The 15,037-nt window shown below is 41.3% G+C and overlaps 1 protein-coding gene across 2 annotated transcripts; it reads left to right on the forward strand.

Moving 5' to 3' along the window:
• The first annotated feature begins 5,413 nt into the window (after positions 1–5,413).
• On the forward strand, positions 5,414–14,711 carry spopla (speckle type BTB/POZ protein like a). 2 transcript variants are annotated; one of them, XM_082176492.1, is made up of 12 exons: positions 5,421–5,578; positions 6,290–6,420; positions 6,994–7,130; positions 8,646–8,767; positions 8,865–9,016; positions 9,193–9,320; positions 10,670–10,847; positions 11,264–11,319; positions 11,423–11,545; positions 12,732–12,874; positions 12,973–13,026; positions 13,420–14,711. In XM_082176492.1, exons 3-12 carry the CDS (start codon positions 7,053–7,055, stop codon positions 13,562–13,564), a joined length of 1,179 nt encoding a protein of 392 aa, XP_082032618.1. In that variant the 5' UTR covers positions 5,421–5,578; positions 6,290–6,420; positions 6,994–7,052; the 3' UTR covers positions 13,565–14,711. The 2 variants fall into 2 exon arrangements, with proteins under 2 accessions (XP_082032617.1, XP_082032618.1); XM_082176491.1 differs by lacking the exon at positions 6,290–6,420 and having other exon boundaries at positions 5,414–5,578.
• The last annotated feature ends 326 nt before the right edge of the window (positions 14,712–15,037 follow it).

Consider the following 15,037-nt stretch of genomic DNA (forward strand, 5'->3'; position numbering starts at 1 on the left):
ACACGCAAATAGTAAGGTGAACTGGCATACACACGCACACATTGAGACCAATACTACAGTGTTTCCTCTACATTCCTTGAAGTGATGGACCACCAAAGTAAGAAAATTACCACCACACCACATAGGTAAAATGAGAAATTGAACATTACAAACAATAAACAAATACAAACAAGCACAAGACCCGGTGCTTAGAAGCAGCCCTTTAATTATGATCAAGAAACACCGGCACTACAACCAAAACTAACATCAACAGAGATGTAAGTGGAAAGAATACCAGATATTACCCTCTGCCACCACAACAACAAAACACACTTACTAAGGAAATATGTAACTATAGACAGCAATGCAACAGAATTCCCTGCATTCAGTTCAACTGCAAGATGGTAACCGCTTTTAGCTTTATAAACCAACAGGTAGGCTACAGCTTCTGCATCAGCGCAGAACACCCTGTTTTACTGAGGCAAAATCACAACATCATTACTGAGGTGCAATACACTAAACTGTGTATAAAACAAAGCCATAATAAAAACAGCAACACAGCAGCAGTACAATAAAACTGTTATTTTACCTATATGGAAGTTAATGGGGACCAGCAACTGTTTGGTTATCCACATTCTTCAAAATATATTTTGTGTTCAGCACAATAAATAAACCATACAGGTTTGGAACAACATTAGAATAAGTAAATTATAACAGAATTTTCATTTTTGAGAGAACTATCCCTTCTGGCGACGACAGCATGTTTACTAATTGGCTGCTGTCACTTTAAGAGCGGCACGCATGTAATAAACACGCATAATGACCATAGTTCTCTTACGAGAGGTCTCTCACGCTGAGCGACCAGAGCGCGCTTCGCATTCAACCCCTAGCCATTCATGCAGATGCATGGGCGAGGCTACCCGGGGTTTCGAAGTGGGTGCTAGACATTATAAAAAGAGGCTATTCGCTACAGTTTCGCTGACGCCCTCGTCGCTATGCAACGCGCGTCGAGACCACGGTAAAAACAGAAGTAGCACACCTACTTCGAGCCAAAATTTTGAAACTATTGAGCAAAGGGGCCATAGAGCCGTTATCTCAAGCTCAGAGCGAAGGAGGGCTATACAGCAGATACTTCCTGGTACCGAAAAAAGACGGGGGTCTCAGACCCATACTAGATCTAAGGCAACTTAACAGAGTGCTTGCAAAGCGACAGTTCAGAATGCTCACAACCAGAAAAATCCTCGCGCAGATTCGCAGAGGAGATTGGTTTATGTCAATAGATCTGAAAGACGCGTATTTTCAAATACAGATAGCGTCACGTCACAGGCGATACTTGAGATTCGCCTTCGAGGGCCAGGCATATCAGTACACAGTCCTACCGTTCGGCTTGCCCCTAGCACCCCGTACATTTACGATGTGCATGGACGCAGCGCTCGCACCCCTCAGGCTACAGGGCATGCGAGTATTGAACTACTTGGACGATTGGCTGATTCTAGCTCAATCTCACTCGGTGCTCATAGAGCACAGGACCATTTTACTCGATCACCTCGAGAATCTGGGTCTCAGAGTCAATTGGGCGAAGAGTTCTCTGTCCCCCAGACAGATAATATCTTTTCTGGGCACAGAACTGGACTCGCTGTCTATGATAGCGCGACTGTCACCACAGCGCGTGCTAGACATTCAGCGCGCAGCGAGCTCTTTCCGCTGCGGCGCATCTGTCCCGCTCAAGAAATTTCAGAGGATGCTAGGTCTCATGGCCTCAGCATCATCAGTTCTTCAGCTGGGCTTGCTTCGCATGCGCCCGCTACAGTTCTGGCTGAAAGCGCGAGTGCCGCGCCGAGCGTGGGCTTCCGGTCTGCTTCGTCTCAAGGTCAATCAGAAATGCATCGCAGCTCTGAAACCTTGGAAAGCAAACGACTGGTACCAATCAGGTGTAAGCCTGGGGACTTCCTCGAGTGTGAAGATAGTGTCTATGGACGCATCCACCTCGGGATGGGGAGCGCTGCTCGAGGGCAGACCGTTCTTCGGCCAATGGTCGGAACGGGAGAAGCTTCTGCACATAAACTGCCTCGAAATGCTGGCAGTAGACAACGCGCTGACGCGTTTTTGTCCCCAAATACGAGGACACCACGTCCTGGTCCGTTCGGACAACATGTCAGTGGTGTCCTACATAAATCGCCAGGGCGGCCTCAGGTCCCGAAACCTGCACAGGCTGACAGAACGCCTCCTGCATGTGCCAGGGCTCCTAAACGTAGGACCGGACAGACTGTCCAGGAACAATGTTCCGACAGGCGAGTGGTCTCTACACCCACAGACAGTCCAGCTGCTGTGGAAGAAATTCGGCAGAGCGGAAGTAGACCTGTTCGCGTCTCCAGAAAACGCTCACTGTCTGGAATTTTTCTCCAAGAGCAGGGACGCGCTGGCCCATGTATGGCCCCGCCGCCCGCTCTATGCCTTTCCTCCCGTCTCTCTCCTGCCTCAGGTGATAGAGCGGATCAGGGAAGAAGGATGCTCAGTGCTACTCGTAGCGCCGTTCTGGAAAAACCAACCCTGGTTCCCAGTTCTGATGCAGCTAGCGAGCACTGCCCCATGGCCAGTGCCAGTGAGGAGGGACCTCCTCTCTCAGGCCAAGGGCTCGATTTGGCATCCGCGCCCAGAGCTGTGGTCCCTTCATGTTTGGGCCATCAACGGGTACCCGCTGACCTCCCAAGCAGAGTGTTAAACACGATCACGCAGGCTAGAGCTCCGTCTACGCGACGTCTCTATTCCTCGAAATGGTCAGTGTTCTCCAGCTGGTGCACAGCTCGTGGCGTGTCGCCCCCAGGGGTGACGGAGGTTCTCTCCTTCCTACAAGAGCTGTTGGACAAGGGCAGGTCCCCTTCCACGCTCAAAGTTTATGTGGCGGCCATTGCAGCGTTCTCAAAAACAACGCTTGGTCAGTCAATAGGAAGGAACGACTTAGTCATCCGCTTCCTTAGAGGAGCTAAGAGACTGAATCCTCCCAGACCTCCCTCAGTCCCCGTATGGGACCTTTCTGTGGTACTGGAGGCCATGAAAGGCGACCCATTCGAGCCTTTACAGACGATTGATTTTAAACACCTGTTTTTCAAGACAGTGTTTCTTCTGGCTCTCGCTTAGTGAAGCGCATAGGGGACTTACACGCGCTCTCAGTAAGCGCGACGTGCATAGAGTTTAGGCCTAATGACTCAAGAGTTATACTCAAACCTAAGCACGGTTATGTTCCAAAATCCCTCAACACACCGTTTAGGGCGCAGGTCATTTCCCTGTCAGCCCTATCGGTCTCTGACGAGGAAGGAGACGCGAGCTTCCTTTGCCCAGTCAGGGCATTAAGAGCTTATGTGTCTCGCTCATCTGTCTTCAGACAGACGGAGCAGCTCTTCGTTTCGTTCAGTGGACGTTCCAAGGGACTGGCCGCGTCGAAACAGAGCCTATCCAGATGTATAGTTGACGCCATTGCGCTGGCGTACACTTCCAAGGGTATGCAGTGCCCGTTGGGTGTCAGAGCGCACTCCACGAGAAGCATGGCTTCATCGTGGGCCTGGTCAAGTGGGATTGCCTTGCAAGATATATGTATGGCGGCAGGCTGGGCCTCCCCTTCTACATTTATAAGGTTTTATAACCTAGAGGTTCCCGCCTTACAGGCCAGGCTGTTGTCGGCTTAAATATACCAGTACTGTCTGTTCTGATGCTATCGGTTCAGAATACTGTGTCTGCTGAGCACTGCTCGATGAGCACTGCTCGCTGATCGACCGCAAAATGCTTATGGGCAAATAAATAAGACCCACAATTTTCCATCAGTTCAGGCCGTACTCCGCCCTGTCTGTATGATGTAATTTGCGTCTGAGGGACGCTGCTATATGTGGAAGAGCGCGGCTCCGCCCCTCCCTCTTCCCGGACTCCCTGTGAGTTCCCCTGGTGATTATGCACTATATGAACCCCGGGCTTTCGCCCTTGGGTCTTTGGTGTCAGATCCCAGCACGCACAGCGTTTTACATTGCGTCCCCTAGCGTAAGATACTTACGCAGTACGAGAGACCTCTCGTAAGCGAACGTACTCGGATACTAACGTAACCTCGGTTCTCTCTAGAAGAGGGAACGAGTACTGCGTATCTTTCCGTGCATGCACATGCTCTAGTTAGCTTCGGCGATGAAAAACCAGATATCAGCTGCCTGCGAGCTGGATTTATAGGCCTAAGCCACGCCCGTTTCGGCGGGACGTGACGCAGTGGGCGCGAAGCACCCTCATTGGGTCTGACGTCACGCTAGGCCTCGCTCGATAGGCTGCTGCAGTTGCCGCAGAACAGCCAATAGGCACACGAGCCGTCTTGCCTATGTCTGTATGCTGCCACAATGCGTTTTACAATAATACAAAATTAAGGATAATTTTTTAGCTTCAATATCTCGCGGAAAAGGGATTTTCCCCTAGCGTAAGATACTTACGCAGTACTCCTTCCCTCTTCTAGAGAGAACCGAGGTTATGTTAGTAACCGAGTACGTTTCACTTAGACATAAGTGTACACTTTGTTTGTATCTGACAGTATTAGCGCAATAAGATGCGAAAGATAACTTTATATTATTGAATTAGTGGCCGACAGGCTTTGAGTGCGGGTAAGTACGGTGGCCGAGAGAGCTCAACGCGCTGCAACTGAAGAACGCACATGCAAATAGAAAAAACACCCGCAAATTAAGAAAACATCTTCATCAGTTTCACAACACACGTGTGCTCCAAATACTCACAACACAACCAAATACAGAAACGGTACAGAAAATGTCTTCTTCTTTTTTTTTTTATAAATATATATATATATATATATATATATATATATATATATATATATATATATATATATATATATATATTTCTTCTTCTTTTTTTTTTATAAATATGCGTTATATCTGTGTGTGAGTGTCTCAACTTTAAAACTTTGGACCCTGCATTACCTAACATTTCTTATGAAACTTTTCTTTATGAAAATGTAAACATAACATGACAAAATTTGACGTGACGTGACGTACAGTATTTTGAGACGGAGGCGCCAGAACTGAACTGATTGAATGCACTGTAGCAACATTTTGCCGCTATGCCGTCTAGCAATAGCAGTGACGTAAATGAAAATGACTTTCTTTCTTTTTTAACCAGCTGCTGATTGACCCAAAATGTAAATTCCATCTAATCACCTGCTTATTTTTTATTTTAAAAATCTTTATTTTATTTTATTTTTTTATGTTTCTTATGCAACGATATATACTATAAAATTCGTAATATCCCTGCTTCTTGTCTTGGGTATTAGACTATCTTTAATCGACATGTCTGTAATTGTTTGGCCAAGGCGCGCCCCCGATTGGCGGAATTACGTACAGCCACCGGATTGAGTTGAGCGCGGCCCTGTCTGCTCACACTCCTGTGCTTTGCTTTCGCTACCTTCATTGGCAGGATAAGCAGCACACACTGCAAGCTACTGTGATGGGCTGCTTTTGAAAATACACTTCAATCTTAAATAGTGGCGATTAAACTTAGCAGATCCACAAGGACCCACCGAACCTTGAATTTAACAGTATTTACAGAATGGCGAGGAAAGGTTTGTGTTTTAACTGATCTACTTTTGTCAATGTTGTGGATATAGTTTAGCTTGCTAACAACATAGCCAACTAGCCGACAAGAATCTGACTAGCTCAAACAAAAGACTTGATTCCTTTTGTCCATATAAGACAATATTGCCTCTTTTAGACACTAGGTTTTCAGTTAATGATGTTTAGCTAACGTTAATTTAGAATTAAACAATCGCTGACCACACATTGATTTTAATTAGATTTGGTGTTTGCATCAAGGCTAACCAGTTTCTTTTTCCCACATTGACCAAGCCCAGAAAACAATCTGACATTTTAAAAACAGCCCAAAACAGAGAGAGAAAAAAAAACTATTATTCGTGTTCTGAACATTTTAATTTTATTGGCCTGAGTTAAATCGGTTGTCAGCTCAATTTTAGGAGCAGTCAATCCGGATTTGAACTCGCGCAACCAGAAGTTAAATTGTAAATAGCGTAATGAAGTTTACAGACAGTCCAGTAGAGTTCAATTAATGTTATTCAAAAACCACATATCTGTGGATGTTGGATATGTTTTATTATATAGTTTGTATTAAATGTGATTATTTCAGTAATTATCAGTATAAATAATATCATGATGATGTACTGATCTTATTTTACTTAGTGCCTGATAAATGCTTATGAGTGGATTAAAATGGATTACAATTTATTGTATGAAAGATATGTATTTATTTATATTTACAGGTTGGGATGAGGAGCCTTTGGATCATGCTGTAATGTCACAGTAAAGCTTAAGCTTGTTTCTGCAGTGTTTACCTGATACATGTGTACAATGGCATCAAGAAATGAATTTCAAGATATTTACTAAGGCTTAGGTGAGTTGGAGGGTGTTGTGCAAGTCATTATTTAAACTTGAATTTGGTTCTGTAAAGTAAAAATAGTTTGGTCAAGAGTGAAATATAGGTGGATTTGTCCGTTGGTTTACCAAAATGCAACTAATGTGCCCTTGACTACCTTGTCAACAAGGGCAAGTTCAGACCTGCCTATCAGGCCTGTGCCAACAAGCCATTTAGTCACTACATTGGACTTAACTGATTCTGATGTTTCTCATCAAGCACAGCTATATTTAGAGTGATGGTTTCTCGTAAGAATTTTCATGGATTTAAAACACATTTTTGTGGTTATGTTCTGTCACACTACTGACTGGATTGTGATATTGCACGCTTCCGGTGTTATAGGTTTTCATAAAGCTCATTCTTTCATTTCCTTCCTCCACTTTTGATAGATTTTGTGCCCTGAGTTGGGGTTTGCAATGACTCTCATTTGACCACAAAATGGCTTGCTGATGGCAAAGTCAAAGATTTGTTATTTTCAGGTCAGGAGGAGAGGCAGAAATTGCTGCCGTTGATTTTTCTTATATGATGTCTTTGCTCTCTGTTTCCATAAAGGTCAAGTGGTGAAAGCTTTGGGACCGTCAGCGCTTCTTGTAGTGGGGAGTGAGCTGGCGATGTCAGGGGTCCCAACCCCTCCTCCTCCAGGGGAGATGTCCAGTGGTCCTGTGGCAGAGAGCTGGTGCTATACCCAGGTGAGATGGTCTCACTGCTCAAGCGATCATGTACAGACTATGCTGAAGAATTTTGGAAGCCATTTATATAGCTGCTTGATTGTGTATACCCAGGTGTAGGTGTTTTTTTGTGTGTATGTGTTTGTTCAAGCACAAGTAAACGGGAAAGAGGAATCGATTCTGTGTTCGAGCGCTGTCTGAAACACACCTCTCTCTGCGTTCGCGCACTTCTGGTGTGTGCGGCTGTGCCCACAGATAACAGTGCACGAGTCCTGATTTTCGACTCTTCTTCCTCTATGAATGTGTTCTCAAAAGCACTGTCCTCCAAGTTTTCTGCTGCGCATCATTTATTTTTACCACACAATTATGTGCACCCCTGTTTATATTATCACATAATGTAGACTATTATTGCACAGAAGTTATATAATATATAACACATAATATAATTACAATTTACAAAAAATAACAGCTCAGCTCTTTATATAAAGTTGGACATGTAGTATATTCACACAGTATATTCACGCAGGGCAATATACACTATATAGCATATCTCAACTACTTGATTGCTTGTATCTTTTCAAAATATGAACTATATTATCGTCCGGCTCTAATCTGCTAAATGCGACTATAACACCATGTCCTAACCAGACGTGGCACTGCAACACCCGGTAAAAGGTGTCTTTTCCATGTTAATTCGATTTTTTTCAACTGTCAACTCAATGTAATCAAACAAGTCTATTCAAGGGCAAAGGTTGTCTCAGTATTTTTAGTAATGTTAAAATGGTGTGTCCATTTCATTGCGAGTGCAGTGCGCTTGCAAAGAGAGCCAACCCCCACATTATTCTTATTTATTTATTTATTTATTATTATTATTATTTATTTTTGTGTGTGTGTTTTGCCTCTGGTGGTTGTCGCGTCTCGTGTGGACAGACAAAATGCTTGTCGCTGGAAACTTATGGCATGGCGTCTGGTTAGGACATATGGTGTCATTTTCTGTAAAGCTACTTTGAAACGTGTATTGTGAAAAGCGCTATACAAATAAATTTGTCCAGAAATTTGACCATTTCTTTATTTTTTTTATTTTAATGACTCTGAAATGACAAGTGTTGCTTGAGCAAATGCATATGTTTTGATATCTTGCTTGTTACGCCGCTGTGCACAGTTTGATCTAATGAAGGGTAATCAGTGCATTAAAGTAGATAGAATGACACTTTATTGTGCAAGTGATAATGAAACTCAAGCAGTCATCATAATGTGGTCATGCTGGTTTATCAGATACGGTAAAATGATACCATCGGAAATTTGTCTCAGTAAGACTTAACCTCAGGCTAATGCAATTCAAAGTTGAATAGGAGCTATGTAGTTGCTTAGGAAGTGATCAGATGTTGGTAAAAACATTTGAAGTTGAAGCTACAGGAAGTGCATGTGATCTCATATCATTCGATGTGGTGTTGACTAGGAATGACTGCACACTCACTGGTATATGTGTTGACAGTTATCCATTTTCACTGATGGTAATCTTTGGTTATCTTGTAGGTCAAGGTAGTGAAATTTTCCTACATGTGGACCATAAACAACTTCAGCTTCTGTCGAGAAGAGATGGGTGAAGTTTTAAAGAGCTCTACCTTCTCATCAGGGCCTAATGATAAGATGAAATGGTGAGGAGCCCAATTAATGTGTTTGTGTTATAATACTTTCATGCTCATAATCTCAAACTCATAATCTCAATCCCTCTGCATCTTTGTCTATCTTCAGGTGCCTGCGGGTCAATCCGAAGGGACTCGATGATGAAAGTAAAGATTATCTATCGCTATATTTGCTATTAGTTAGTTGTCCAAAAAGTGAAGTCAGAGCCAAGTTCAAATTTTCTTTACTGAACGCTAAACGGGAGGAGACAAAAGCTATGGGTAAGAACTTTGTCCAAAAAAAAAAAGAAGCTTTAATTAGAGATTTATTTTGATTTTTATTGGAGTCCTGTTGTTTTAAATGCTACATAGATTTGTAATTCGGTATCAGCTGATTGCTTTTGGTGCTTTTGAACAAAACGTTTCTAACTTAACTCTTACTTGTTTTCCAAATGCAGAAAGCCAAAGAGCCTATCGGTTTGTCCAAGGCAAAGACTGGGGCTTCAAAAAATTTATTAGGAGAGATTTTCTGCTCGATGAAGCAAATGGGCTGCTACCAGATGATAAACTCACATTATTTTGTGAGGCAAGTATGCATTTACTTCATAATCTGTTCAGTACTTCAGATTCAGACCTCCATGCATGAAAGTATTGGTTTGGGTCAGCCGCACCTGATTAATCTTTTTAAAATTGTATTAATGTTTTTATTTAGTGATGTAAATCTAAAGCATAGATTATGTACATACAAAAAATGTTTCGCATGAATCTTGGATATCAAAAATTTGCACAAAACAATCTATCATTGCAATGCTGTCAGCATTTTTCAATAATATAAATGAAATCAATTCAAGAAAAATCAAGAATTCATATGGATTAAATGTCTTGAACTTGACACTTGCTTTTTAAACTAGATTTGAAACATTCTCCTTTTATCGACTTAGATATATTTATATACAATTTGTCTTTGACCTATTTGCTTGACATTGTTTCTTTTTTCATTTGTAGTTTCTTTCTTTTAGTTACACTGTTGTGGTCATTTGGGTAATTTACAAAACATGGAAATGTGGAACTTGCAAAATGTTTGGCTTTTCTCCTGCAAGTAGATTGCAGATTGAATTTCCTGCACGCTCTGATCCGTTTGTATGAATATGCTAGTAGCAGTCTGACAGATCACCCATCTTTTCAGAACGTAGCAGGATAGAGACATCACCTAGAGCGGCAAATGAAATGGGTTGTCAAATGAATTTACTGTAACACAATTATGAGTCTTGCTTGAAAAATAGCCGACATGCCTGTTGAGATCTGCTGCAGGGTTTAATATTTGCAGGGAAATTGGCAATATCACAAGGCAAAGTTGAAACTAAATGCAAATTGCAGATAATATGTTTTCCCTCATTAATTGGACAGTTTTTGTAGATGATCATTGCCAGAAAAACTATTAAAAAACTGCAGGAAGCTTTCATCAGCTGTTTCTGATAACTGTAGTTTTGCATGAATTTGTTTTTTTGGGGGGTTTTTTTGCATTCACCTTTATTTTTATCAACACTCAGAGAAGGTATCAATAGGAGCACTTAGTCAATTAGTACTTCGTTAATAGGAGCTGCGTTTTCCCTGCCCAATCTCCATTGCTGTTGCAATCACATAATTAAAGAAATAGTTCGCTCTAAACAATTCCTTGGAGCAGTGTAGCACTTGGATGACATAGCTTTGATATGTTTGCAGTCAAATTCACCATAACACGCTACCTTGGGTGCTCTATTGCTTTTACAGGGTTCTGAGAAGTAAATGAATACTGCCAAGTAACATGCATAAAAATCTGTGTAAATATGTTATAATAAAATATAAGAGGACAGTGTGAAGTCATTTCAGTACATCACATTGCATTACCAGACCAAGTGGTTTAATTTGACTAGTAATATAATTTGTGTTAATTAGGTAAGCGTTGTCCAGGACTCCGTGAACATCTCTGGACAGTCCAACATGAACATGTTGAAGGTTCCGGAGTGCCAGCTGTCTGATGACCTGGGTAACTTGTGGGAATGCTCACGCTTCACGGACTGCACTCTATATGTGGGGGGGCAGGAGTTCAAAGCCCACAAATCCATCCTGGCAGGTGAGTCTAATCCAGACCCCCAGCCCTGCTGACGACATCACCTCCGTGTTCTCCTCTCATCCCAGCGACGCTAGCTCAGCAGCACCCACCCTTCTGAGGGGTTGTGTATGTGTGTCGGGAGACAGTTTGTGTGACCTTGACAGTTTTTTTTTTTTTTTTTTGAGGTTGTAATTCTTCAATATGACAGTTTTAGATTCATCATTGAAAATCCAGAGTGTGATCCACTATTAATGTCCTCAAAGGACGACTGGGTTCATGAATGTGACTTCTGCCTTTTGGTTTCTTTTTGCCTGTGTAGATTCACAGGTCTGGAATAATTTAATAAAAAACTGGACACTTGTGTCATTTGTTTTTGACTGTGAGCATGGAGAGATGCTCATATAATGTGACTGACATATTTATTGCTTTTTTGACAGCGAGATCACCGGTCTTTAATGCCATGTTTGAACATGAAATGGAGGAGAGTAAAAAGGTATGCATTTGATGCACTTCTTATATTGCAATAGCAATATAGTTTCAGATACTTTTGCCGTAATACAGCGTATGAGTTCATAAGCTGCTTTGTTTTCTTCCAGAATCGAGTGGACATCAGTGATGTTGAACCAGAGGTTTTTAAAGAAATGATGGGCTTCATATACACAGGAAAAGCACCAAATTTAGAGAAAATGGCTGATAGTTTATTAGCCGCAGCTGACAAAGTAAGTGGGTGTTTTATGAAAACTTGAGATAATGTTAAATGCATATATTTTAAGCATCTCCTAAAGTAATAAGAGAAATGTTTGCCATCAGGGCATACACTACCATTCAAAAGTATGGAGTCAGTAAGAATTTATTTAAATGTTTTATTAATGAATACTTTTATCCAGCAAGTATGCATTCATTTGAATTTAAAAAGTGACAGTGAAAGCATTTATTCTGGAAAAAAAAAAAAGGAAAAAGATTTTCAAATAAATGCTGTTCTCCTGGAAAAAAATGGTTTCACGGTTTACACAAATATTTAGCAGCACAAATGTTTTCAACATTGCTAATAATAAGAAATGTTACTTGTGCATCAATTCTGTTTGTTAGAATGATTGATTTCTGCAGGATCATGTGACTGGACACCGGGGTAATGAAGCTGTAAATTCAGCTTTACCATCACAGGGATAAATTACATTTTAAAACATTCTAATGGAAAACCGTTATTTAAATTGTAATATTTCACAATGTTACTGTTTTTATTCTATTTTTTATTGCGCTCATAAGAGACTTACTGCAACCAAACTTTTGAACTGTAGTGTGTATTGAACTGTATTGTGTTTTTAATGTGTATGTTTTTAAATCCAAAGTGGTTATTATGTGGGTTACCTTTTTTGTGCGCCTGTCAGAAGATAAAAAAAGATCAGGAAATGAACAGTTTGTGTAAAAGAATAGTTCAACTAGAAGTGAAACTGTCATCATGTACTCACCCTTAAGTTGTTTCAAACCCATATGACTTTCTGATCACTAAAGCCAAGTGATTTACTGAAGAAGATCTGACTCAAAAGAACAATTTAAGCATCACTACTACTTTCATGAATGCATCATGGTGAGCTGGGGCGAACGTTGAGATTTACAGTGAATAAAGAATTTGCACTGTCTCAATCTAGTCATATGGACTCGGTGGTACTTTTGTGGTGCTTTTTCCTTTTTGAAGCTTGAAAGCTTCAGAATATTGACCAGTACATGATTACAAAAATGTATTATTTTGTGTTTCATAGATGGAAGAAAGTCATACAGGTTTGGAACAACATGAGGGTGAATAAATGATGCCAGAATAGTCATTTTTGGGTGAGCTAATGCTTAAAATGGCATCAAAAACCTTTGAGTTTTGTTCTGTGTAAGTCATGTGTGTCATTCTCTCAGTATGCTCTGGAGCGCTTAAAGGTCATGTGTGAGGAAGCCCTTTGCAACAGCCTCTCGGTTGAAAACGTTGCAGACACCCTCATCCTGGCCGACTTGCACAGCGCCGAGCAGCTCAAAGCACAGGCCATAGATTTTATCAACAGGCAAGCGCCGCCAAAGAAACTCTGCTTGATAAATTCCTGCTGCCATGGCTGTTTACCAGCCTGAGAATGAGAGTGTTTTTCTTCTATCTTATCCATAGGTGCAGTGTCCTCCGACAGCTGGGCTGTAAAGATGGGAAAAACTGGAATAGCAAGTATGTAATTAGCTGATATGTGTGACACAAGATTAATACCAAGCTCTTATCTGCACTCTTAGATGCATTAGAATTCATTGTTTTAGTTTCTGGGCAGCCCGCATATCTCCTGATACCGGTTATTAATAGACTCTGACTGTCTGAACCATCAAGGAAGGGAACATTTCTGCATTATAAACATCACAAAGTCTCTATTATAGATCCCCGGCGCCCTGCTGATCGTACTCTTCAGAATGGCAATAACTCCTGCATTAGTGCATGCTCATTCGGAGGAAAACGGCCTTTCATATAAATAGAGAGTTGCTTGAATCTCCCGTATGCACCATTGAATTGAGCCTTTGGATTTTTAATGTCTTGTGCTAATACTGAAATGTCTTCACCCTCTCCTGACAGTCATGCCACGGACATAATGGAGACCGCAGGCTGGAAGTCAATGATCCAGTCTCATCCTCACTTAGTGGCGGAGGCTTTCCGTGCGCTTGCGTCGGCACAGTGCCCCCACTTCGGCTTGCCCAGGAAGCGCCTAAAACAGTCGTGACGACATTTCTGCTGCTCTCTTGGGCCTGTCCTGGGGCAAAGGCTTTAACACTGCAGAGTTTCGACTCAATCTCATTGTCATCTGACCCGACAGCACGTGACTGGGACAGGCTGGCTTCTAAACGACAGCGAAAGCTGTTCGCACCCTTCTCGAGCAATGGGACCGGCATCTGAGCTTTATTTTGCAAATCTGTCACTTCAAACAGCCTTAAACTATCTGCCATGACTCTTGTGTGGAGTATTTGAATTCTCTCAGTTCTACTCTGTGCCTGCCTTGTCCCATGAGACCAGGCCTCTTCCCTGTTGCACTAGTTCCCAAAGTCTCGCTGTTTTGATATGGAGCTCTCTAGGAATGTGTCAGGAGTTTGATCCACATGATATAGTATATATTCCTAATGTTTAGTTGTGCGACTAGACATTAAATAAACGTTAACACGATGAGTGCAAGGTCATTTCTTTACACTTTTTGAAAAGATAGCTATGCCCCATATTGATGGCACGATTTCTATGTAAAGACACAGCTTAACCACGTGGGGAGGAGAGAATACTAGTACAATTCCATATTGTCGGAAAATGATATGCATTTCAGATATTTGTATTGATATGTGTACCAAAATGAATTGTTTGTGTCCTGCCCCTTAACCTGTGAAAACATTGTGTCATCTAGTCACAATTTTACAAACGACTACATTTTTAGACTCAATAGTGTTGCTTCCATTGAATTGGTCTACCAAACACAGACAAGTAGTGTGAAGTTGTCGCCCATAATCGCATTTGTGTAACCTGATTGAACTAGTCAAGACAATCCATCTCTGAACACGCTGTCCTCTGTGATCAGGAAATATTTGGATGCTGAGCATCAGAGTGTGACATTGCTATGTACTGTATGTCATATGGATGGATTGATGAATGTGTGAGTGGGAAATACAGATAGATTGATTGGCATCGATCTATCACGGTTTTGTTTTGAGCTGTGGTGTTAGTCAAACTGACAGTGATTTGGAGCAGTCTGTACATTGTGTCATGCTACACTGACTTGTTCTGTTAAAGGACATGTTTTGTGAAGATTCTGGAATTTGTTCCATCTTTAAAAAAAAAATTGTCTGAGAGATTGCCTGCATTAACTCATTAAAAAAAGTTTTTCAGCATTCAGTGGTGTTTTATATATGATTTATATGCTCTTATGCTCACCAAGGCTGCATTTATTTGATTGAAAATAAATATATTGTGAAATATTACACTTCCTATTTTAATATATTTAAAAATGTCTGTGATGGCAAAGCAGTAGGCATTACTCCAGTCTTCAGTGTCACATGATCCTTCAGAAATATGCTGATTTGGTGCTCAAAAACATTTCTAATCAATTTTGAAAGCAGTTGTGCAGCTAAATATATACATGTATATGCATTTTTATTTATTTTTTACATAAATGACATGACAGTTTAATGTGTCCTTGCTGAACAAAAGTATTCAT

The sequence above is a fragment of the Leuciscus leuciscus genome (genome assembly GCF_965113295.1).
Source record: "Leuciscus leuciscus genome assembly, chromosome: 7".
In the NCBI taxonomy this organism is placed as follows: Eukaryota; Metazoa; Chordata; class Actinopteri; order Cypriniformes; family Leuciscidae; genus Leuciscus; species Leuciscus leuciscus.